We start from the raw sequence: 25,777 nt of genomic DNA on the forward strand, positions 1-25,777 counted from the left end.
GGCAAACCAGTATTCTTACATTAATAATATCTATTATAATTATCACTTTATAAGTAAATAAGCTAATAAAAACATTTACTTGTGTAACAAGTAGACTACCTTTTCAGTAGAGTATAAAATTAAAAACTCACTGCCATTGAGTTGATTCTAACTCGTAGCGAACTCCATTGGGTTTCTGAGGCTGTAAGTCTTTATGGAAGTAGATTGCCCCAACTTCCTCCTGTGGAGCAGCTGGAGGGTTAGAATCATTAGCAATCAGATGCCTTAGGTGCTATGCCACAACAGTTCCTTCTTTCAATAGAGTATTAAGAAACAAACCAAACCAAACCCAGTGCCATCAAGTCATTCCAACTCATGGCGATCCCCATCGGGTTTCCAAGGTGGTAAATCTTTATGGAAGTAGCTTGTCCAGTCTTGCTTCCTTGTAGCAGCTGGTGGATTTAAACCACCAACCTTCTGGTTAGCAGTCAGGTGCCTTAGGCACTGTGCTACCAGAGTTCCTTTTCAGTATAGTTCTAAAAAATTTAAAAGCAATCAGAAATGGACAAATAGGTTGAATTGAGCTATGATAATTAGATTGGCACATACCTCATTGGTGCATTTTATTATACTCACAATGATGTGGGAAATTTATGTGTACTCTGTCTTGAGTTTAAGGATCTTCAATTGAATTTGATCAATTTCCCGTTGAAAGAACTTGAGCACAATTCTTAAGTACTGGTTAAACAATAGGAAGATACACAGGGAACGCTAGAATAACTAGTAAAGAGCAATATCTTATAAATAGGGTGACTATATAATTTTTTATCCAAACCAGGACTCTTAAGAATGAAAGGGTACGTTGTTAATAATTACATTAGAACAACAGGCATAATTCAGGACCATACGTGGAAAATGGATGTTTATGCTCTACCTGCTTAGGTATCCACAAACGAGAGCATTTTAGAAAGGAGTAATTCTTACACCTCAGAGGCTTAAGTAAAATAAGGTATGAAAAAAAAGTATTTTGGCCATGATGACCCATTAGTGACCTTGGTGAAAACTGTTTCAGTGAAGGAAGTGGCAGGGGAAGAAGCCAGGTTATAGTTCAATAAATATCTAATGGGAGGAGAGAATATAAAGGTGACAGCAGGGAGAAAGAAATAGCTAAAATTTTGGTTTATGTGCTGAGTTTTTGATTTTTGTTTTTGTTTTTAAATGATGATGGAGATTTAAGGATATTTAAATGCTGCAAGTATGCCATCTGGAGGGAAAACTCAGAGAAGATACTTCATAGAGCTAGCTATGTCTCTAATATTTGGTAGAATATGATATTCTAACATTTTTTTTGTTAAATTAGTAAAGGTTAAAGTATTCAGGAAAGAATTATTAGAATATACCTTGGGTTTCTGAATAGAAATCTGAGCATAACCAGAATGTTCCAAGGTATGAATGGGGCCCTTGGCCTCTTCAAGGTTTAAGTTTTCCACGAGGTGGCCTTCTACCTTGTCTTTAACACTTGTTCTAACTTTCCCAACTTGGAAATTTTTCTTGTCTTAGAACTTGTTTACAGATTGTTCAGAAAATATGCTAAGCCCATATAGAATCTCCATAAATACCAGTAAGGTCAGTCCTGCGAGTTGTCTTGGTATTAAGCATATTAATCTCTACAGCTAGGATGTGCAGACTTCACTATGGATCTAGAAGCAAACTTTTTCTATCCCAATTTATTTTTTAAAAATTGACTTCAGGTTTTGTTGATGTATTAGCACTGAGAGGGATAGATAGATATTGCTTTTATATTACTAAAAGTAAAAATGACTCTTCTACCTGTTTTCATTTTAAATTTTAAGTTATTATATTATGTTGGATTCTTTCAGAAGGCCTTTACTTTTGTCATTACTATAAACTGAACTACTAATCCTAGCTAGCTTCGTGACAAATATTTTCAATATTATTTATCACAGGAACTAAAAGATAAAAGAGATTGTGCAGAGCCATCAAAATTTTGAGGGGAGAAGAAAGCATAAATCACTTATTTTCTAGGCTTTATGTATAGGCGTTATTTTTATAGACAAGGAAAAACAAAGAACAAAGATCTTTTGTTCTAATTTTTTTTTTTTTTTTTGGCTGTTAAAGGACACAGAGATAGCATGAATTTACAGAGGTTTAAAGAGTCATCAAACAAGGTAAAAGAAATTTCTGTAAGTAAATCTTTATAACACAGCACAATTCAGTTTTATTTCACTACTTTGGGGTTTAGTTCAAAATAAGACTGACTTTTTTTTCCCAGTAAAAATAGTCTTAGCTCAGACTATGATCAACATGATGACCTAGACATTTTAAGCTGTGAAAAAAATGAACCAATAGCTTGGCATTTCTTGTATTAACTAAGATAAATTGAAAAAAATTACCCTGTCATTTCTCCACTTAAACTTGCTTCTCTCTGTATGATTTTTTTTATCAATAAAATTATATATTGAGCTCAGTTCTTTCCTTTGCCCAAAAGTTTATTGGAACATAATCCTCACTCTCAAGAAACTTGCAGTTTAGCAGTGAAAAGCTGTGTATGCCAGTAACTACAGTATAATGTGCATAAACAGCTAAAACTTAATATTCAATAAATGTTTTTTAAGTAAGTTTTAAACAGTATAGAGTACCTGATGAAAAAAAAGTATGATTCCTACCTGGAAATTAGTTTTTATTTCTCAACTGTTTAAAATTTTCTTGTAACTGTTTATAGCCTTAAGGGTAATAATGTCACTGCACAAGATCATTCAGTGACTTGGAAAAGTGTTTAACATCTTCATCCCTTAAAGAATTTAAATTGTGGAAATGATCAAATAATAAATATAATGAAAATGAGATTTTTCCTAAGGCTAATGTCAGTGAGTTTGGTTTGGTTTGGAATGCCAAGGAAATGATGTTGACCTAAGAAAAACAAAAAAAACAAACCCACTGCCATCGAGTAGATTCCAACTCACAGTGACTTTTAGGACAGAACTACCCCATAGGGTTTCTAAGGCTATATTTACAGAAGCAGACTGTCTCATCTTACTCCCACTGAGCAGTTGTTGGGCTTCAATGCAAACCTTTTGGTTAGCAGCCAAATGTTTTAACCACTGCACTTTAATCACTGTACCACCAGAGCTCCTTGTTGACATAAGAGTTTCTGGGAATGATGCATCCTTGTATGCTGTAAAGTTAACTGTATCGTTATTGTCAAGGCACATCACTTATTTATTCCTACATATAAAAGACACAAATACATTTTGATTATATAAATACTAACATTTGTGTTTTTTATAACCTATATTCTGATTAAAGAGTTGTACTACATTAAATAACTTAGGTTAATATCTATTAACTAGATATTGTTAACTGAGAATTTTAATTGGTGATGATGGGCACATTGAGATGTAATGACTACATGTGTGTTTTTCTTAACCATGTTTGCTTTTCAGTAAATAGTTGCATGATTGATTTTCTTACTTCAAATAGGAGCAGCAGAGTGACGTAAGAAACGTGATTTTGGAGGATAGAGAAATGCCTAAACATCAGGTAAAGTCTCTTTAGTATATGTGGAAGTCAGAAAGTCAGCTTAAAATATGCATAAATCGAGGAAATGGGTATTGTAAGTTCAGTGTACATATCAAAAGACTAACAGTGTTTTCTAACCATTTTAGTTCTGTAACATACTTTGAAAGATCTGGATTTTCTACTCTTTATAATGACTTAGAGTGAAGGAGAAAGTTGAATAAATGGGAAAAATGGACCAAACTGTACCAAAGTTGATTTTATAATTATTATGATATATGATAGGGAGTTCTAGTGGTACAGTGGTTAAAGCATTTGGCTGTTAACTAAAAGATCAACAATTCAAACCCACCAGCCACTCCACAGGAGAAAGATGGGGCAGTCTGCTTCTGTAAAGATTATAGCCTTGGAAATCCTACGGGGCAGTTCTCTCTGTACTGTAGGGTTGCTATGAGTGGGAGTTGACTCAGTGGCAATGGGTTTGGTTTTTTTGGTTTATTATAATGTATGTTATTGTATGTCTACATTCCAATGTAGGGTTTTTCTTTAGCAGTTTTCAACTGAACTGAATTTTATAGGTAAATGAAGTGTTCTATGAGCCTTTATAAATTTTAGTAAAACTATTTATAATCTGGGAGCTCTGGTAGCATAGTGCCTAAAGCATTTAACTGTTAACCAGAAGGCTGGTGGTTCAAACCCACCAGCCACTCCTCAGAAGGAAGGTTGGGCAATCTGCTTCCATAGTGATGCCACCTCGGAAACCCAAGGAGGGGTTGCTGTGAGTCAGATCTGACTCGACGGCAGTGAGTTGAGTATTTATAATCTGGAATTATTTAAGCTTAATAAAATATACCAATCATATTTTTTTCCTATAGGCAAATATCCTTTTATTAAAAAGCCAAACCCAGTATGTTACTTTTACACAATTATTTAATCACTCTGTGTCAGTGTAACAGAGCCCAATGCCTCCTGCTTTAGTCTTCTTATAATACACTTATTCAAATGGGATGTGCTTTATGAGTGGGTAGTATATATTTGCTCACTTTATTATTAGTAAATATTTTTACAAGATACCTTGATTTACTAAGTGGGGAATTGGAGTCCTAAAATTTAACAGATACTTATTAACAGTAACACAGTTTAGTAGGATAGATATCAGTTGTGAGATGGCATTTGACCCCAGGTTATCTAACTCTAAACCTGTGCACTTACATGACTCTGTCACCAGACTACAAGTCTTATACTTATTTAGAAGAGGGAAATACTTATTTAGAGGAATGAAAATATTTCCTGCTGAAGAGATCAGAGAAGGCTTCATAATGGAGGAAGGTTTTACACAGAGCTTTGGAAAGATAGGTAGGCCATTCTACAGATAAGAGTATTTCAGAAAGTGAAAGCATGAATGGCACTCAGAGATAAAGAATGTATACGACACAGTGAAGTAAATATTAGTTTGACTAGTTTATAGGTTCATCATCTGAGGGAATTGTAGGAGATAGGACTGGAAAGAGGTCTAGTATTAGGGTAGACTCAACTGTTGAACAAATAGAACCCAAAATACAATGTTTCAAACATAGTAGTAGTTTATTTCTTACCCATTGGGATAGCTTTCCTCCATATAGTCATTCTGAGACATAGGTTAACATTGGCTTTTCTGTCTTGTGGTTCTGCCAAACCTCAATGTCATGTAATTTTCTGTATCCAACCAAAAGAAGGAGAAAGAGCACAGAGAAGCACAGATGTTTTTATGAGCCAGTCATAGAAGTAGCATACATCCCTGACTCTGGAATTCAAAGCAAAACAAACTTTAAAACTTTTTAAATACATATTTTTTCAGAGTGAAAATACATAGTCACATGATCACAACTGAATGTAATGAAGGCTGGGAAATGTCATTTATCACTTAAAACCCCTTGGATTTTATCCAGGAACTCTGAGGGTTGGGAATGGATATGGAGAAACTAATCTTGGGAATGGTTCTCTTTAGAGAATTGGCATGACACCACAGTGAAGGTTAGAACTGCTAACTAGCTGGAACTCTTAAAATTCTCAAGGTCAACATGTTGAAATCTCATATTCACCATCTCTCTGCTAAGGGACATGTTCTTCCTGTATTTCTTACCTCTGTTACTAATATCATTATTCTTCTTCACCAAGGCAAAAATCCTGCTCCTCCCATCTAGTCAACAGCTAAGACTAACTGATTTCTTATTTTTTTTTTTTAAATATCTCTGCTTTTCTCAATCCTTCATAACAATACCCTGGTTCACACTTTCATTCTCTTAATTTTTATTTAATGGAATCTTAAAATGTCTTAACAAGGTTTTCTGACAGTCTTTGAAAGAAAGGTATCACTGCATCTTTGTGGCATTGTTTTGACCTTGTGAAGCATCTGATGTACATAGGAAATAAAGTTTATGATAAATATATAGTGCTTCATGGGAAAGGATGAGAATGAGGGTTTTCCTGCAGATTTTATCTTTTAACATTGTTATAAATTAACTTAAAAGGAATGTGTTGAAGTTTTTTAAGTGGCCAGATAACTTCCTGGTAAAAGCAAGAATAAATTACAAGTTTCCGTGAGTTAGCAAAAAAATGGTGACTATGCTTTGAATTAAACAATTTTCAGTAGTGTAATTTTACACAAATAATGTGTGTGCTGTTCCTTTTTTATCAACAGTGTAAATCTTACCCCCTTCAACGTTATTTTTGTAATCATGCTATACTAATTTCTGCATGTTATATGTGTAGCCACATTATTTATGCAAAATAGGGTAAATAACTTAAGAGGGGTAAATATCAGACTGTAATAAAAGAATAATGAGCTCTGTGCTGTTAATCAGATGGTCAGAGATGTTTGGTGAACCTTAGAAAATCTGGTGAAAGCGACAGATCCTTCTCCCTAGAACAATGCAAAAACACAATTTTTTTTCTATTTAATAGTGCAGACTTTTGCTAATCCTCTGAAGCCCTTCCATCACCCCAGCCTAGAATCTCTGTCATAAATGGTTCTATGAGACTGATATGTTATTGTGTCAAGGGGTATATCAAGGAAAGTATTTTTTTTTAATTATTTATTGTGATTTGGGTGAAGATTTACAGAGCAAATTCGCTTTCCATACAGCAGTTCACATATACTTTGTCGCATGTCATTAACCACAGTTTACCGTAATGCAACAGCTTCCCTCCCACTTCCTCCCCATAGTTACCTCTTCCCAGTGTCCATCCCTCCATACTCTCCTGCCCCCTGAGCTATCTCCCTGTGCATAAGCAGCCCTTCTCAAGGAAGGTGTTTTAAAAATAATAAGAAGAAAGCAAACAAGAAATAACTAGAGCTTGTTCTAAGAAAAGCATCTAAAATCAGAAAGGACATTAAGGTCTGCTTTATGACTACAGATAAAAGTTTAGTACTTTTAAGCTTGACTTTGTTAAGTGAACTATAATATGAAGCACATGGAACATTAAAGCTTATGTTTCTTGGGAGATAAATTTAATGCAAGTACTAGTTTATTGAAGTGGTAACATTTTGAAACCCATTGTTTCTGAGAGGTAGTAGAAGCTTAGAAATAATTTATTGTCACATAGCCATGTCATCTTTTTCACAGTTGGAAATGCAAAACAATGTGAAGATCTCAGATCAACACATATTGTTGTTGTTGTTGTTACATGCCATCGAGTCGGACCCAACTCATAGCATCCCCTTTGGGTTTCTGAGGCAGTATCACTACAGAAGTAGATTGTCCAACCTTCCTTCTGAGGAGTGGCTGGTGGGTTTGAACCACCAGCCTTCTGGTTAGCATTCAAGTGCCTTAGGCACTACGCTACCAGAGCTCCCTTTCCCATATTAGTTTGATGCAATTCCTTAGTTTATCTGGAAAAATAAATGGGTAAAAAGAAAGTAAGAGAGAATTAACCATCACTTACTAAAATACTAAAGCTAGAACATGTGGAACATGAATATTTAGTAAAACATTTTGGCTAACCCAAAAAAAGCACTTTCACAAGTAAGAATTTAATAAGGAGAGTTGCACTATAAATTGATGAAAAAGAGAATCCTTTGTCAATAAATACTTTGGACAATTGGATAGAAATTTGAGAATATCAAGTTGTGTTCTCATCTCACTTCATAAGCTCAGATCACTTCCAGAGTTAAAAGTAAAATTTCAACTCATAGAAATAACTATAAAAGAGAAATTAAACCAGTAAAGCCAAGAGAGCTTTCTAAACCTGTAAGTAACAGAAAATATTAAGGGAAAATGTGAAGAGATTTGAGTACCTAAAAATGTAACGCATAGGTAAAACACTTTTAAATTCCAACATATTAGACAAAACTCATACAAATAGACATATACAAAGCTTAAGCAAATCAGTAAAAATAATCTGCCAAGACCTCCAAAAAGAAATACTGTACCTCTCAAAAAATGTTACACACACACGCATAGTATTATATTTGTGCCAGAACCAAAACTTGAAGAATAATACATGGATGTTAGTGTAAGACAGCACTTTTTTTTTTAATCCTAGATAAATTGGTAATAGTTGTATTTTCCACACAGTTTCTGTATTTTCCCAGAATTTTTATGAACTTCTATTAATTTGGTAAAAGGATTCATTCAGGATGGATGTATGGACAATAACGACATAGGGTGTTTTTAGGTTTTTGTGTTTTAGGTGAAAGTTTACACAGCAAATTAGGTTCCCCTTTAACAATTTTAGGAGCTCTGGTGGCACAGTGCCTAAGGCATTTGACTGCTAACCAGAAGGCTCCTGATTCAAACCCACCAGCCACTCCTCAGAAGGAAGGTTGGGCAATCTACTTTCTTAGTGATACTGCCTCGGCAACCCAAGGGAGAGGTTGCTGTGAGTCGGATCGGACTTGATAGCAGTTGGTGGGTTTTTTAACAATTTTTATACAGATTGTTCCTTCCTATTGGTTACAGTTTTTACATTGTGTCAGCATTCTTATTTCTGTTCTTTTTGTTCTGTTTCCATTGATGTCGCTTCCTTTCCCTTCTTGCGTTGTCACCTTTGCTTTTGGGTAAATGTTTACTGTTTGATCTCATATAGTTCACTGTTTAAGGGAGTGTATTTATTATTCATGGGTCCTACTGTTGTTTATTTTATTAGCCAGTCTGTTATTTGGCTGAAAAGTGACCTGCAGAAATAGCTTCAATTCCACATTCAAAAGTTACCTTAGGGCAGTAGTTTCTGGGGTTCTCCTAGTGTCTGTCAGTCTAATAGGTCTGGCCTTGTTTAGGAATTTGCATTTTTTGTATATTTTTCTTCTATCCAGGACCTTCTACTGTGTGCCTGGTCAGAATGGTTAATAGTGGTAGCTGGGCACCATATAGTTGTTCTACTTTCAGGTTAGAAGAGGCTGTGGTTTGTGTAGGCTGTTAATGGAATAATTTCTTATTTGAGCCTTGATTTCCTTCATTATCTTTTGTTCCATATGAGTAGAGACCAATAGTTGTATTTTAGGTGGCTGATCACAAGCTTTTAAGACCCCAGATGTTACTCACCACATAAGGGTGAAGAACATTATCTCTGTGAACTGTGTTATACCAGTTGACTAAATTGTCCCCTGAGACTATGGACCCAAGCCTTTTAACCCTGTAAACCAATTCCATGAATTGTTTGGATATATCAAGGAAGCCTCTGTAATTGTGCCCCAGCAAGTAGTGTTTTACAGCAATTTCTGAGATTGTCACTGAAGAAAATAACCATATCTGTATGGTTATTTGGTTCCAGGTAGAATAAATCATGTTGAGCTAACTAGATCTAGGGACTCTTATACTACTAAGCACAGTGATTTGAAACTTAGTTCAGTTGTTTTAAAATTATGTATGTGTGTAATACACAGAATGATATTCCTCCTGAAAACACTTTGAAACATGGGAGTTCTCGTCCTGGATTCATTGAGTGTCACAAAACTTCTGTCCCTCTTCATTCAGAACAAGGTGAGTATTTTGACCATATGAATTATGTTAGCAGTTGTAGTCATTTAAGCTTTAAATGTATTTATGTCTGTCAAACAACTGACTGATGGCCCAGGAATTATAAGATGAAGATTCTTGTGTATTATTGCTACTATAGTCTGGAATAAAACACTTAATCCTAGCATTCTGGTATTTTTACAAATCTGTTGATTTTCGCTTTTACAAATCAGTCTATTGTGGTGTAGTCATGTATTCAACATGTTTAGTGTAACTTTTTAAAAATAGCTAATGCATTTATTTAGTTCTAAATAAAAACGCATGCATTTTGAAGTCTTCTCACGCAAACCCTGTATATAATTGTTATTATTTTTCTTTACCCTTCCAGATTTTCATTATGCATGTATGATTATATATGACTATTGTTTTGGTTACCTAGTGCCGCTCTGACAGGAATATACCACAAATGGGATGGCCTTAACAAACAGGAGTTTATTCTCTTACAGTTTGGAGGCTTTAAGTCCAAGTTCAAAGTGCCAGGCTCTAGGGGCTGGGTGAAAACTTGGGCTTCAGCTCTGCCTCCTGCTCCCGGCCCACTGAAGCTGGAGGCTTTTCTTCACTCAGCTGCTGGCTGCTGAGACTGACAAGTCCAAGGTTGACAAGTAAGAAGGCACAGTCCCAATGTTACCAAACCACACAGCAGGCCTTTAAATCAAGTCCATTGAAAGTCCCAAGGTCAGCAGAGCATGGCAGGCTGCTGAACAACATAGCTACATGCAGGGTTCAAGCATGCCATAAGCTAGAGACCATTCCCAAAGCTGCTGCTTATATAGAGGAAGCAGACCACATCCTTAAAACAGCTACTCAGCTGCTTGTGGTAGATCCCACCAAGGAGTTGATTGCCAGTCTCATCATGTGGAATAACCACCACTAGCTGCCAAGCCACTCAACCAGGCCCAGTTGACATACAGCCTTAACTACCACAACTATATATTAGTTTCTTTCTCTCCACTTTGGCACAAAATGTAGAATACCGATACATGTTGTTCCATACCTTTTAATTTTTCACTTAACAGTATGCCTTGGAGGTGTTTGCTTATAATTAAACTTTTTTATGAGTCAGAGTTATATATGCATGTAATTTAAAGCGTTTTGAAGGAAAACACAGTTACCCTGTCCATCTAACTATTGTTTCCCCATTCATTCTCTTAGTATATTGAATTCAGTAATATTTGTCATCACCAAGTTGGGTTTATTGCAGGAATGCAAGTTGGTTTAACATTAAAAAGCAGTTACTGAAATTGATCATAGTAAAGGTTAAAGGCTGCAGGAAAAGCATTTGATAAAATTCAGCATCCACTTACGATTAAAACTCTTTGCAAAGTAGGAATAGAATGCAGTGTCCTTAATTTGATTTAGGTACCTGCAGAAAATTTTCAGAAACATCACACTTTATGGTGAAATATTGAAAGCCCAAGATGGAAAATAAACATTCTGTTACCATTTATATCTAACATTCTAGCCAAAGGAATAAAGTAAGAAAAAGAAATGGTAGAAGGATTAGGAAGGAAGAAATAAAACTATAATTATTTTCAGATCACGTGAATGTTCTTCTGAAGTAGCATGTTTATATTATATCTTCATATTTCAGTTTTAGGCAGTATCTCTTGACTTCCCAATAAAGAAGACAAGAATTGAGCCCTTTTACCCATTCTGCATTCCTAGAAAACACAGAAACACACACATATCCCTTTTACCTTTTCCCAACAATGTAATTAGTTTTTAATTTTGGTTAGATCAACACTCTAGATTCTCTGCTCTTTTACTAAGTTTCTTCAAGATATTCAGATATATAATGTTTCACACCATTGAGAACGGTGTGTCCAGAGCCAGTGGTCTTTTCTGCCCTCCACACCTGGAAAACAACTTTTGTTACAGGATTTCCTTTCACTATATATCCTGAGGTTTTCCTTTATTGTATCATAAAGTTATAAATTCTAAATTAATTTGTAATTTAACATACTAATTTTTTAATAAGATGACCTTGCTATAAAGTTCATTTTTGATAAAGTATTAAAAGGTGGCATCTTAAGTCAAGGTAGATGGATTGGTTTTTATTACATTAGTGTAAAATGATATATGTACAAAGTTACTCATTCCAACATTGTTTATTATGTATAGCAAGAGATGGGAAACAGACCAAATTTTCATCTGTAAGAGTTTGGTTTCATAAATTATTATATGTCTATAGCATGACATTCATTGAAGCATCAAAAAAGAATAAGGAAGCTCTATGTGTACTGATGGGTCCCTGGGTGGTACAAACAATTTGCATTCAAACCACCTGACAACATGGAAGAAAGACATGGTAATCTGCTTCTGTAAAATGACAGCCAGTAAAATCCTGTGGAGTAGTTATACTCTGTAACACATGGGGAATTAACTCAATGACAGTGGTTTTGGTTTTGGGTGTATACTGATACAGAAAGACCTCCATGCGTAAAGTTTAAAAAAAACCTTTTCACAAAAACAAAATGAGTAATTTTGAAGTATTGCTAAGAGGCCCAATGGACTTCATGTAACTTGTGTTCAGCAAGTATTGGGGTGAAAGTAAGTTACCTTAACAAAGATTGTACTATGTCTAGAAACCTTTTATGTTTGGCTGTTTTTATTCAAGAAAATTTAGTTGTTCACCTTTTTTTCTTTTAGTAGAAAACAGCAGAAGCCCATCTGCAGAAGAAACTCATATAGTAGATTCCAGAGCAGCCTTACTGCCGGTTTGTACATTTCTATTAAACAAATGCATATTTTAAAATTAAATTTGAAGGACACCCGGGGGGGGGGGATAAACATTGAGCACTCAACTGCTAGCCAAGAGGTTGGTGGTTTAAATTCACCCATAGGTGCCTTAGACGGACAGCATCCCTGGTGGTCTGCTTCTGAAGGCCACAACCTTGAACAAACCCTGTGGGGGTGTTCTGTGCGCACATGGAGTCACCATGAGTCAGAATTGACTCATTGGCAAGTAACAACAATAAAATCAGAGTCATAAAATACATTTGTAAATAATATTTTTGCAAAAAGTAGTGGTATTTCATTTGAGATTATGCCAAGCTTTCAAAAAAATTTTACCTTTAGAAAACTAACATCAGTGTATGGTAGCAGTTATAGAAAATAATTTCTTCCTGTAGTGACCAGGCAGGAATTTTTGCCTGCGTTAAAACTGATTATTTGAACTAATTCCCAGCCAACTGTTAATTTTTCGTCTTGCAGATGCCCTTTAAAAGCAGATACTGGCAACCAAGGCAAGTAGCTGGGAAGAGAGAATAAATAAATAAATACACACACACACACACACCCTTACAGTCAATGTATCTATTCTGCTATAAGAAGATAGGGTGTTGTTTTTTTTTTTAATTACATTATAAAAAATTATTTCAATATAGGAAAGGAGCTAGTAAAAACAAGAGTGTCACAGTAACAAGTCTTTTTTGTAGGGACATGTTCTGAATCTAAGCTGCATAGTTTTGCCACAGATAAAGACCCATTGCTGATATGCTCACAATACCAAATTACAAAATTCATGGGAGTCATTTCACACAAACAGGATTAGACCATTAATAACATATGGTAGTAGAATTATTGGTTAATTCTTATGAAGTATGTTTTAACATGATTAAAGACAAAAGAAAGTATTAACAAAAGGAAACTACTATTCAATGTAATTGATAAATTTGAAAAAAAATCTAGAATAGAAACTGCAGATTAAATAACAGATTTAAACTGGAGCAGAATGAAACACAGAACTAGTAAGTAGATGGAGAATATGTTACAGAAAAGGAGACATGGAAATATACATCCAATTGACCTTAAAAGAGGAGAGTAAAATGCATACGTACATATACACATAGAAAAAATCTGCAGTTAAATGCCTGTTATTAATGACTATTTTTAAGTGTTTAAAATTTGCATAATTTTAATATTCATCTTTATACTTAGATGTGATTCTCTTTAGGCAGGAGAGACACATTTAAAATCATAGAAATACTTATTTTAAGGAAATGAAAGTGTCTTTAGAAATGATTAAAAATTTTAAAGTACTGGTAATTAAAGGCATAGAAAGGTTATGATTATGTTGTAGGAAATAACGCTTCTGAAATTTTTTTAATTTGACTTTGTGGAATAACCTTATGATACTTCATTTCATTTATATATTTTCAGTTCAGTTGTGTGAAACAAGGAATTCATATTTACTTTTCAGCCCTTCATTCTTAAAACATACTATAGGAAACAAAAACAGGGTTAAACAGTTATGTTTCATCTAGAAATTTTATGCTTTATTTTTTGTGTGTGTGTGTGTGTGTTTATATTTGCTAAAGGATTGGTTACAAGATACAGCATCAAACAGACAAATGTAAGTAAGCTTTCTTCATCTTTACCCTGAGGAGTGTCATAGTTGCTGAATGTTATCTTTTTTTTCTTTTTTTTTAACTCTATGCATTATCTCTTTAACACTCCTTTACCTGTGGGTGATAATTATTTATTCTGGCATCTCGTCTTTACATTTATTAATAGTTAATGTATAAATTTAAATTTATTGGTTTATATGGTTATAATCATACTATAATTAGAACTCTACTGGCAACTTCCATATAGTGATAAAATTATGAAATTATTATTTATTCGTATTTCCAGCTTGTTGAATAAATTTGTTCAAAGACAGTCTGAAACATGAGTTCCATACTTTTTAACTTCACTGTTCATCATAATCAATAAACTTTGCACCTGCTTTTGGAAAGTTCTTTGATGATTAGACCAGTGATACTCCATGTACACCAGAAAACCTGCATTTAGAGGGATTCACTAGAATGCTGATGTGATATCCAGGACCAAAAGTGGAAATAAAGGACAGTCCAAATAACCATCTCTAGAAAATAAAAACATTTAGTTACAGATTAGACATAAAGGTAAAGAAGAATCAAAGGTAACTTCTTTCTTCCAGTCTGGAAATTAGTATCTTAGGATGTTTTTTTTAAAAAAAAAAAATCTTATATTGACACTTATTTGATGCAGGAAGCATGGTGGAGTTAATCTGTGATAAAGACTACTTGAAAAAGAAGCCAGTGTGAGGGGAATTACTGTCTAACCCTTTGTGTGCATCAGAAATGGATTTGAATATACAAAGAAGGGAATAACTAAAGACAGGAGCCACATGAGATAAGCATTTGTTCAAATTGTTTGGGTAGCCTTATTCTAAATGGCATCTGGAACACTTAACTAATTGTCAAACCTCCTTAGGGTCTTTTATAAACAAAACCAAAGGTTGTAAATAAAGAATATGTACTTGAAGTTGATGATAATTCAGGCATCTAGGCATCTAACAAGGGACCACTCTTGCAGAATCCTGACCCATAAAACACCTAGAAATGTGGAGCTGGTCAGCTCACTTTGGATACTGAGAAATAAAGTAGTTTATTACCAGCAAGTAAAGGAATTAATGCTGTTAGGTTTTTGTTAGGTGCTGTTGAGTTGGTTCCAACTCGTCCCAATCCTGCGTAGAGTAGAAAAGAATGCTGCCCAGCCCTGCACCGTCCTCACACTCATTTGAGCCCATGTTGCAACCACTTTATTAGTTCAACACCATAATTCAAATAAATCGATTCTTCTTCAGTCTTCCGAAGATTTTGCTAGGATCAAAATATTTCATTGTAAGAAAATATTTCTACTGTTAAAGTGAAAGTCATCAGGACAATTCAGGTTCAGATAGAATATAAGAGCAGCAAGTCTTCAAAGGTCCTCTGCTCCAAAAGTCTTTTCTGGATCTTAGAGAGCTAAGCAAGGCCACATACCTTTATAATGAAAGAGCTAAGCCTCTAACCCATTTTTCTTGATTTCCTTCCACTTGCCTTCTACTACACCTGTCTTTAATTTACACTGGAGTCCATGGAATTAAAAGAGCCTCAACTTGGTGCTGATGGGTGTTGTTACCAAAAAATGTATTCAACGTTAAAAAAAAAAAAAAAATCTGCATTAGAAATTGAGTTTTGCAAAATAACATATGTTTGCGGGGTTTTTTTTTTCAGTTCATTGTCCACCAGTTACAGTATTTTTAGAATCCTACAAAATCATTTCAAAGAAGTCATGAAATACTTTATTGAGCCTCAGTTTGGCACTGAACTGCTTATATAGGCTTATCATGGGAGATAAAAGTTGTTGGTAAAATAGATGCATATATATAGGTATTCTGTGTATGGATTTGAGACTGGCATATGTTTGGAAATGGCAGATATTCAAACAAAAGAGATTCTCAGAATTCCTTTAATGATCTATGGTAACTTCATAAAACCAAAAAGTAAATGGTAGATAGCTGGAACAGCAGGAAAAGAGGAAGACCCTCAACAAGATGGATTGATAGAGTGGCTGCAACACTGAACTCAGACATATTGTACCGATTGTGAGGACGGTGCAGGAGCGGGCTGTGTTTTGTTCTCACATATAAGGTTGCTATGAGTCAGAATCAACTTGATGACTCCTAACAGTAATAACAACAGCCTGAAGTAAAATTGTGATACAACTTACGCTATATTTTTTTGGGTATTTCTTTAGGCCATCTGAAGAAGGAACATTAAATGGTGAGTCCATGCGGTAGATTTCATAGGAAAAGTTGAGAATCATATGTGATCTTTACTAGAAAATACTACATTATTCTTTGTAAGGAATTTTAGAATTAATCTTTGAAAGGGGCCAAGGTCATTGAAAGTTCTCATTAGTGTAGTTTCTCTTTAGTATAGATGTTTCCATGAACATAGGAGGTCACTGTGGATGATTATCTTATGACCCCTTCCTCTTCATCCCCAATTCCCAGCTTGCTCCTTATAATCTGTTTTAGAGAATGCTTTCTTCAGCTAGGTGAAACATGAGAGTTAGCTTTGACACCTTGCTCTTTCACTCACAAAGTTCCGTTGCATTTATCTTTCAAATATCTCTAGAATCCATCCTCTACTGTACCCACTCCTGCTTTCTGTTTTTCACTGTCATCATTTTTTAAACATTTTCTTCAGTTTCATTTTTCATATGCATACAGAAAAAAGCACAACTTATAAGCCTACATGTTAGTGAATTCTCCAGAGTTAACAAACTCGTGTAACCTGAGTACCCAGATTGGAAAACAGGCTAATACTCCAGTTCCTTTCTGCCCCCTTCTTGTTACAACTCCTGCCTCTACCTACCATCATAGATTGGTTTTCGCCTGTTTTGGTACCTAATATAAATGGAATCATACAATACGTACTCTATTGTGTCTGACTTCTTCCCCTTAACACGTTTATGAAGCGTATCAGTATTGCTGTGTACAGTGGGAGTTTGTGAATTCTCACTATTATGTAGTATTTCCTCGTATGAATATATTGAATTGATCAATGGTAGTGTTGGATAGCCATTTCACTAGCTTTCCACATCTGGCTATTAGGAATATTCTTGTACATGTTGTTTGGTAAACGTGTATTTTCTGTTGTGCATATACCTAGGAGTGGAATTGCTGGGTCAGCAGGGATGCGTATGTTTACCTTTAGTAATTATTGCCAACTAGGTTTTTCTAGGAGTGATACCAGTTTAGATTCACTTCCTCCAGTTTAACTTCCAATCTGTCTTCTTCCACCAAAATGCACCAAAATGATCTTTCTGACTGATGTGATCACTGCTCTGCTTTACATTTTTCTCATTGTCATTGGGTCCAGTGTCCTTTCTTAGCATGGCATATAACCAACCAATCAGTTGCCATCAAATGGACTACAACTCATAGCCCAATGTGTATCAGAGTAGAGCTGTGCTCCACAGGTTTTCAGTGGCTGATTTTTCAGAAGTACTTCACCAGACCTTTTTTCCAAGGCACCTCTCTGGATGCCCTCAACCCTCTAACTTTTCAGGTAGCAACCAAGGGCATTAACCATTTGCACCATTCTGGCAGTACAATGTGGCATTCCCTGATTCGGTAGCCTCACCTCCTACTTGTATGCCTATATTCTTGATTATTTATTTGCAGCCTTGTCTGAATATCCAAATCACCTATAGAGAATTCTTTGATGACACATACCTATATAGCTAGAATTTTTAGAGTGATACCTGAATGAACGTATGTTTAAAAGTTCCACAGGTGTGATTCTGATAAACAATTGGTGTTGAAAACTGCTCTCCTATTCATACTAAACTATTTTCCATTTCCCAAGTGTAGTGTGCACTTTTATATGCTTTTGTAAATATTGCTCAGAACACATCACTAACTTCCAAACTACTATCTGTCCCCCGTCTTTCTCTGTGATAGCCTTTAGCCTCTTCTGAGCCAGGAGGCATTAGGTAACCCTCTTCTGTAGTCTTATACTTTACACACACATATACTTAACTGTAACAGTATTAAAACTGTTAACTAGTTTACTTCTCCCATCAGACAACAGGCTTCTTTTTATTTGCTTTCTAGAAACCTAGCAATATAGCAGATGGATTTCTTCTCTTTCTCTTGTTGCTACAGGTAAAAGCAGTCCTCAAACATATTTTAGGGAGGAGGAAGGGGCCCTTTTTCCCCCCTATGTTTCACATCTTAGATCATATTCTCATGGACCCTGTACCTGCAAGAAAAAAGTGATCATTCTGTAGATCAGCCAAAATGGTTACATGGCCACAGGCCCAATCCCCAAAAGTAAAAACCTGGAAGAGATTTTTTTTTTTTTTCCCTGAATGAGGTCATACAAGAAGGATGCAGTTTGTGGCAGGAGTTGAGAGAGTGTGAAACATCACTTGTTTCTTCACTTCCCAATGTTAGAGTGTACTTTACCACTAATCTGACATAATGAAAAAAGGGTGGTATACACAGCAGAGAATGGACATGTTTTTATTTATTTATTTGTGAGAAGAGGTAACATAAAAGATTATTTTGAAACTTGAGTATATTACAATGTCTGAGAAAAAATTTATGCTCACGGGTAATTTTTAAAGGGTCTCATTTGTTTGTTTGCCATTTTAGGTCTCGCTTCTCCGTTCAAGCCAGTTATGGATACAAATTACTATTATTCGGGTCAGTGATATTTAAAAACAAAATTTAGTAATATTTTGAACTTTCAGATATTTTATTATTTCTCCCTCACTTTTATGCAGCTGTGGAAAGAAATAATTTGATGAGGTTATCATTGAGCATTCCATTCACACCTGTGCCTCCAAGAGGTAAATCAAAAATAAGGGGGGAGATAAACCCTTTGCTAATACTTGGTTTTTAGCTGTTACATAGAATATGGGTGGGGGCAGAAACGAGGGATCACATTAAGAAGTGTCAATTTCATATAAGTTCTTAAGTAGTGTAAATATTGCCAGGGTCAGTTATATATAAATAGAAGGAAGAAGCATTGTAAGTAATAAATTCCTCTCTTCTGGCGTATCCAGAAGCAATTGTGTATTCTAATTCAGAAAAGCTTGAACTATTTTCTAGCAATAAAAGCCTAGATAAATTGATGTCACAGGCTCTGTGAAACAGGTAACACAAACCTCTTGTCTAAAAGTTTTACTCAGAAGTATTTAGAATTGTAATTTCTTTCTAAAAGTTTTTCTCCAGAATATTCAGAATTTTGAAAATGTCTATTATCTATCAATACTAAAGACACATGAATTATGACAGTGTATTCTTGATTTCCTGGCATTTGTTGCTCTTAAACTTCTTTCTGTTTTGGTCATCTTATCTTCTATTCCTTAACTAAAGGTTAAGTTTTTCTACTTATTTCTAAGTAGTTAAGTTTTTCTACTTATTTGCTAAGTTATTCTACTTTGTCATTTTCAAAGTCATAATTTGAGCATAAAATGTGTCCATTCATATTTCAGGTGAGCTTGTCACTGTGTATCGCTTGGAAGAGAGTTCTCCCAACATATTAAATAACAGCATGTCTTCTTGGTCACAGCTAGGCCTCTGTGCCAAAATAGAATTTTTAAGTAAGGAGGAGATGGGAGGAGGTTTACGAAGAGCTGTCAAAGTACAGTGTACCTGGTCTGAACATGATATCCTCAAATCAGGGCATCTTTATATCATCAAATCTTTTCTTCCTGAAGTGGTTAACACATGGTCAAGTATTTATAAAGAAGATACAGTTCTGCACCTCTGTCTCAGAGTAAGTGCCAATGAATGTGTAAAATTTGAACATCATATTTTCATTTCTAAAAAATATGTTACACCAAGTAAAATTTTAGTTTAAATATTGAACAAGGTCCCTCCCTCCCCCATTCTGTAGGAAATTCAACAACAGAGAGCAGCCCAAAAGCTTACATTTGCCTTCAACCAAATGAAACCCAAATCCATACCATATTCTCCAAGGTAAATATTTTTAATTTTTTAGGAGTGTTTTAGTAATCTGTGCATGGCACTATTAGAATTTTATTAACAAGACTGATAATATTTATAATTATTTTCCATAAGGTTCCTTGAAGTTTTCCTGCTATATTGCCATTCAGCAGGACAGTGGTTTGCTGTGGAAGAGTGTATGACGGGAGAATTTAGAAAATACAACAATAATAATGGTGATGAGATTATTCCAACTAATACACTGGAAGAGATCATGTTAGCCTTTAGCCACTGGACTTATGAATATACTAGAGGGGAATTACTGGTACTTGATTTGCAAGGTAAATTTATTAAAGTATTGCTAAGGGAAAAGTGTGCTGTAGGTTCTCACCTATTCATGTGATATGAATGATACATAGAAAACTGCTTGTAGATAGGTAAGATGTTGTGTGGGTAGAAAGCTGTGAGTCAGAATTGACTCAGTGGCACACAACAACACCACCATATATGTGACAGAATAGAAAAGTTGTGTCTGAGAGAAGGCAGCTTTGCCATGAGTAGTTTCTAATCAGCTTCCCAGCAGGAAAAAAAAAAAGTTACATTGAGCATGTTTCCAGCTCTGCCTGGACAATACTTTCACAATTTAGTTTCAAGAATTTGTCTCCCATGTGAACTGCTGTATGGAAAGCAAATTTGCTCTGTAAATTTGCACCCAAATCACAGTTTAAAAAAAAAAGAATTTGTCACCTTACAGAGCCGCCTTAATTGTAAATGTTAATAGAAATCAGATTTTAAAATCACTTAAGAACGTTTGTTAGAATGATTATCACTCTGACTCCTTTCATTATACAGGTCCTCACAAATACAAATGAGTTTTTGAAAATCAAGTAATTGGTATTGATTAGGCTGAAGACTGAAAATCTATGTAGAAATAAATATGCATAGTTCATCATTTTGTATAAATGATTAAGTAGTACATGTAGTCAAAACTCTGCTGTTTATTACTAGACCAACTCAATAACTAAAAAAACTATTAAAGTGTATTCTCAGATAAAGGTAATTTAATTTCCTTCAGGAATGCATGGGAAGTGAAGCCAAACAGATTTTGTCTGATCTATTCTGATGTAATTAAAGTAATGATAATTGTTTTCCGTAAACAAATGAATTGTGATGTTCTTCAGATAAGTGTGTTTATTAAGCCAGTTTTCATAGAAATTTGTTAGATGTTACTACAAACAAGTTAAAAAGTATAGAGATATATAAAGGATAAATTACATTTTTCCATCCTTCCTTACTGTTCCTCTGCTGTGAAAATATATATACAATGGAGTTTTTGTTTTGTTTTGGTTTTTTTTTAATTGTATTGTTTCATTGTAGTGGTTTTCCCAAAAATGGGGCATGATTATACACACATACCTTTGTGTGTATAATCATGCCCCCATTTCCCCTTAGTGGGCATCATACTTCTGTAGAGACTTACCACCTTGAAAACCCAAAGGGGGTCACTATGAGTTGAAATTGATTTGATGGCAATGAGTTTGGTTTGATTTTTTTACATCATTGATATCTTCTAGGTAGTTAGTGTGAGTAATTCCTTCTCATAGCTTCATGATAGTCTGTAGTAGGGATATACAGCATAGTTTATACTCCCCTATTAATAGACATTGCCCTATTAACAGGAAAAAGTGCACTCCTGAATAATTTAATACTGTAATAGTGGATGATCCTATAAAATATCTCAGGACTTTTTATTATGTAAATACTAATGCTAAATTATATCTTTTCATTATATATTTATATAGGTGTAGGTGAAAATTTGACTGACCCATCTGTGATAAAAGCAGAAGAAAAGAGGTAATACCAAGTTGTAATAATTTCATTAAGAAGTGTTTTCGTAACTTTAAATTCCACTTTTCTACTTACATAATATGCTTTTTTTTTTTTAACTACCAATTCTACAGATCATGCGATATGGTTTTTGGCCCAGCAAATCTGGGAGAAGATGCAATAAAAAATTTTAGAGCAAAGCATCACTGTAATTCTTGCTGCAGAAAGCTTAAACTTCCAGGTAAACATCTTTTTGATCAGTATAATATATAACTTTTAACAGAGTTGATTACTATGATACCTTCTAAGGCCAAAGGCACAAAGATTTAATTTCTAAATGGCCTCTAATCATGCCAGCTTCAGCAGCCCCTTCACAAGTAGATGTTGTTGGTTAGAAATGATACTACCAGGAAAATGCAAATGCTTTCTTTCATTACTTACAAAAACAAAGTTCATTCATTTAATAAATATTATCTCTCTGCTGGATGCCAGGAATTATAGAAATATGACACTGATCAAGACAGATATGGTCCCAATCCTCACAGAGTTTTAGTTGGATGTTGAATATTGACAAGGTTTATAGGCAGTTAAGACTGTAATAAATACCAAGATAGAGAAAGCGAGCTCATGCTGCTGTAGAACATGGAAGCATTATTAACTCAGACTTAAGAGATCAGGGACTGCTGCTTGGGGGAGCTAACAGATTGGCCTAGACAGAAAAGATGAGTAGATTTTACATTAACTGACAAAAGTTAATGTAAAATTGTTCACGTAAGAGTTGAGGAAAAAGTATTCCAAAAAGCAGCAGGAACTGTTCTGATGATAGTAATACCATGTTTGTATTTGAAGAATTACAAGTTACTATTGAATTGCAAATTATGGCACAAACCAGTAGTGTTTTTTAACCTTTGGTCTTCCTCCTAATTCCCTGTGGAACTTTTTTAAAGTTACAGAAGCTTGAGACCCATCTATGATCTGAATTTTTCAAAGTTCACCAATCAGTGACCAAAAATACAGCAAAGAGCTTGGTCTCTAGAGCTAGGCAGATTTCTTGGGAGACCTACATCACAGAGTTCTTTTTTTGAATTGGTGTTTGTGAAGTACTTAGAACCATGCCAGGCACATAATAAGTTTATTGAGGTATCGCATGTATTTTTTTAAAAAAAGTAGCCAAAATTGATAACCTTTGTATTAGGATTTAATATTACATAGAAAGGGTTTCAGAGCTTTATTCTCACTTTACATTTTCATGAAAGTTCATAGCTGTAGTCTTCAAATTCACCATGAGTTAGTTGATAATCATACCAAAATGCAACCAACCTGCTGTCATTGAGTCAATTCCAACTCATAGTGACCTTACAGAACAGAGTAGAACTGCCCAGTAGGGTTTCCATGGCAGAAGAAGACTGTTTCATCTTTCTCCTTTGGAGCACCTGGTGGGTTCAAACTGCCAACCTTTTGATTAGCAGCTTAATGCTTTAACTGCTGTGCCACTAGAGCTCCTTAGTTGATACTATAAATGCTAACAAATGACCAAGAGTATATAATCTGAACACATTGTTTCTTCTCTTGAGCTGACAGGAAAAAAGGACTGACTGGACAATTAACCATGAGGTTCATTTTTCCTTACCTATAGAAAGAGAGTATAACTTGTGCTTCATAATGATGTTATTAAGAATTAAAAAGGAAATACATGTAATAATAATATATATGAAAGTAAGTATATGGAGAAGCTCAATATATTCAGCCAAAACAAAGTCAGGAGCTGATTGTGGAACAGACCATCAACTGCTCATATGCAAGTTCAACTTGAAGCTGAAGACAATTAAAAGAAGTCCACGAGAGCCAAAATATGATCTAGATTATATCGCGCCTGAATTTAGAGACCCTCTAAGGAATAGATTTGATGCACTGAATAACAATGACTGAAAACCAGAGGAGTTGTGGGATTACATCAAGATCATCATCCATGAAGAAAGCAAAAGGTCATTAAAAAGACAGGAAAGGAAGAAAAGACCAAAATGGATGTCAGAAGAGACTTTGATACTTGCCCTTGAATGGAGAGTAGCTAAAGCAAATGGGAGAAATGACAAGATAAAATAGCTGAACAGAAGATTTCAAAGAGCAGCTCGAGAAGACAGAGGAAATTATTATAAGGATATACGCAAAGACCTGGAGTTAGAAAACCAAAAGGGAAGAACACACTTGGCATTTCTCAAGCTGAAAGAACTGAGGGAAAAATTTAAGCCTTGAGTTGCAACATTGAAAGATTCTGTGGGTAATGTATTGAATGATGCAGGTAACATCAAAAGAAGATGGAAGGAATACAGTCACTGTACCAAAAAGAATCGGTTGATGTGCATCCCTTTCAGGAGGTGGCATATGATCAAGACCCAGTGATACTGAAGGAAGACGTCAAAGTTGCACTGAAGGAATTGGAGGCAAACAAGGTTGCAGAAGATGTTTCAACAAACAGATGCCACACTAGAGGCACTCACTCAGCTTGCCAAGAGATTTGGAAGACAGCTATCTGGCCAACTGACTAGAAGAGATCCATATTTGTACCCATTCCAAAGAAAGGTGATCCCACAGAACGTGGAAATTATCAAACAATATCATTAATATCACACACAAGTAAATTCTTATTGAAGATAATTCAAAAATGGTTGCAGCAGTATATTAACAGAGAACTTCCAGAAATGTAAGCTGGATTCAGAAGAGGACGTAGAACAAGGGATATCATAGCTGATGTCAGATGGGTCTTGGCTGTAAGCAAGGAATACCAGAAAGATGTTTACTTGTGTTTTATTGACTATGCAAAGTCATTTGATTGTGTGGATCATAACAAATTAGGAATAACATCGAGAAGAATGGAATTTCCAGAACACTTAATTGTACTCATGAGGAACCTATACATAGACCAGGATGCTGTTGTTCAAACAGAACAAGGGATACTACATGGTTTGAAATCAGGAAGGAAGTGCATCAGGGTTATAACCTTTCACCATACTTATTCTATCTGTATGCTGAACAAATAATCCAAAAAACTGGACTGTTTGAAGAAGAACATGGCATCAGGGTTGGAGGAAGACTCATTAACAACCTATGATACACAGATGACACAACTTAGCTTCTGAAAGTGAGGATGACTTGAAACACTGATGAAGATTGAAGACTATGCTCTGCAGTATGGATTAACACCTCAATATAAAGAAAACAAAAATCCTCACAACTGGACCAATAAGCAGCATCACATCATGGTAAGTGGAGAAAAGATTAAAGTTGTCAAAGACTTCCTATTAGTTGGTTCTGCAGTCAACACCAATGGAAGCAGCAGTCAAGACATCAGACAAGGTATTGCATGGAGCAGATCTGCTGCAAAAGACCTCTTTCAAGTGCTGAAGAACAAAGATACCTCCTTGAAGACTAATGTGTGCCTAACCCAAGCCATGGTATTATCAGTTGCCTCATATGCATATGAGAGCTGGACAGTGAATAAGGAAGATCGAAGAAGAGTTGATTGCTTTTGAGTTGTGGTGCTGGCAAAGAATACTGAAAGTACCATGGACTGCTAAAAGAACTAACAGATCTGTCCTAGAAGAAGTGCAGCCATACTACTCCTTGAAAGCAAGAATGGCCAGACTTCATCTCACCACTTTGGTCATGTCACAAGGGACCGTTCTCTGCAGAAGGATAATCATGTTTGGTAAAGTGGAGGGTCAACAAAAAAGGGGAAGACCCTGAGGAAGATGGATTGACACAGTGGTGTCAGTGATGGTCTCAGGTAAAGCAGGGATTGTGAGGCTGGCACAGAACCTAGCAATGTTTTTTTCTGTTGTAAATAAGGTTGCTATGAGTTAGAGATGACTCACTGGCACCTAATAACAACAGCAAGTACATGTAATGTATTTAAGTACTTAATGCAATTTCCCCTTTTTACCTGTCCTCTTATATTAGCAGCAAAGAGACTAAGACTTAATCTGTAGTTAATCATCAATATTAAGACTTAGTCTTTTTTTTTTTTTTTACAACTAATGGTATGAAACAAGAATTGTATAAATTACTAAGTAGAAGACTAATTTGCCTTGCAAACTTTCACCAAAACCGCAATTAAAAAAAAATTTTTTTTCTTTTTTCCCAAAGCAGATTTAGAAAGGGAACCTCAGGTTTTTAATTTAGCATT

At 35.1% G+C, this 25,777-nt stretch overlaps 1 protein-coding gene across 1 annotated transcript in view; it reads left to right on the forward strand.

The window, feature by feature from the left end:
- The window catches only part of TRPM7 (transient receptor potential cation channel subfamily M member 7), a 158,274-nt gene that overhangs the window by 122,372 nt on the left and 10,125 nt on the right, over positions 1-25,777 (forward strand). The window contains exons 28-40 of the mRNA XM_042783693.1: positions 2,119-2,183; positions 3,481-3,540; positions 9,380-9,476; positions 12,162-12,229; positions 13,832-13,866; positions 16,059-16,084; positions 18,469-18,519; positions 18,600-18,665; positions 19,314-19,597; positions 19,718-19,800; positions 19,903-20,108; positions 21,570-21,621; positions 21,729-21,835. Coding sequence (XP_042639627.1) covers positions 2,119-2,183; positions 3,481-3,540; positions 9,380-9,476; positions 12,162-12,229; positions 13,832-13,866; positions 16,059-16,084; positions 18,469-18,519; positions 18,600-18,665; positions 19,314-19,597; positions 19,718-19,800; positions 19,903-20,108; positions 21,570-21,621; positions 21,729-21,835 — 1,200 coding nt within the window. The remainder of the gene's footprint in view (positions 1-2,118; positions 2,184-3,480; positions 3,541-9,379; positions 9,477-12,161; positions 12,230-13,831; positions 13,867-16,058; positions 16,085-18,468; positions 18,520-18,599; positions 18,666-19,313; positions 19,598-19,717; positions 19,801-19,902; positions 20,109-21,569; positions 21,622-21,728; positions 21,836-25,777) is intronic.

This window comes from Orycteropus afer, unplaced genomic scaffold (genome assembly GCF_000298275.1).
Source record: "Orycteropus afer afer isolate SDZICR_OR568_19922 unplaced genomic scaffold, OryAfe1.0 scaffold00026, whole genome shotgun sequence".
Taxonomy (NCBI): domain Eukaryota; kingdom Metazoa; phylum Chordata; class Mammalia; order Tubulidentata; family Orycteropodidae; genus Orycteropus; species Orycteropus afer.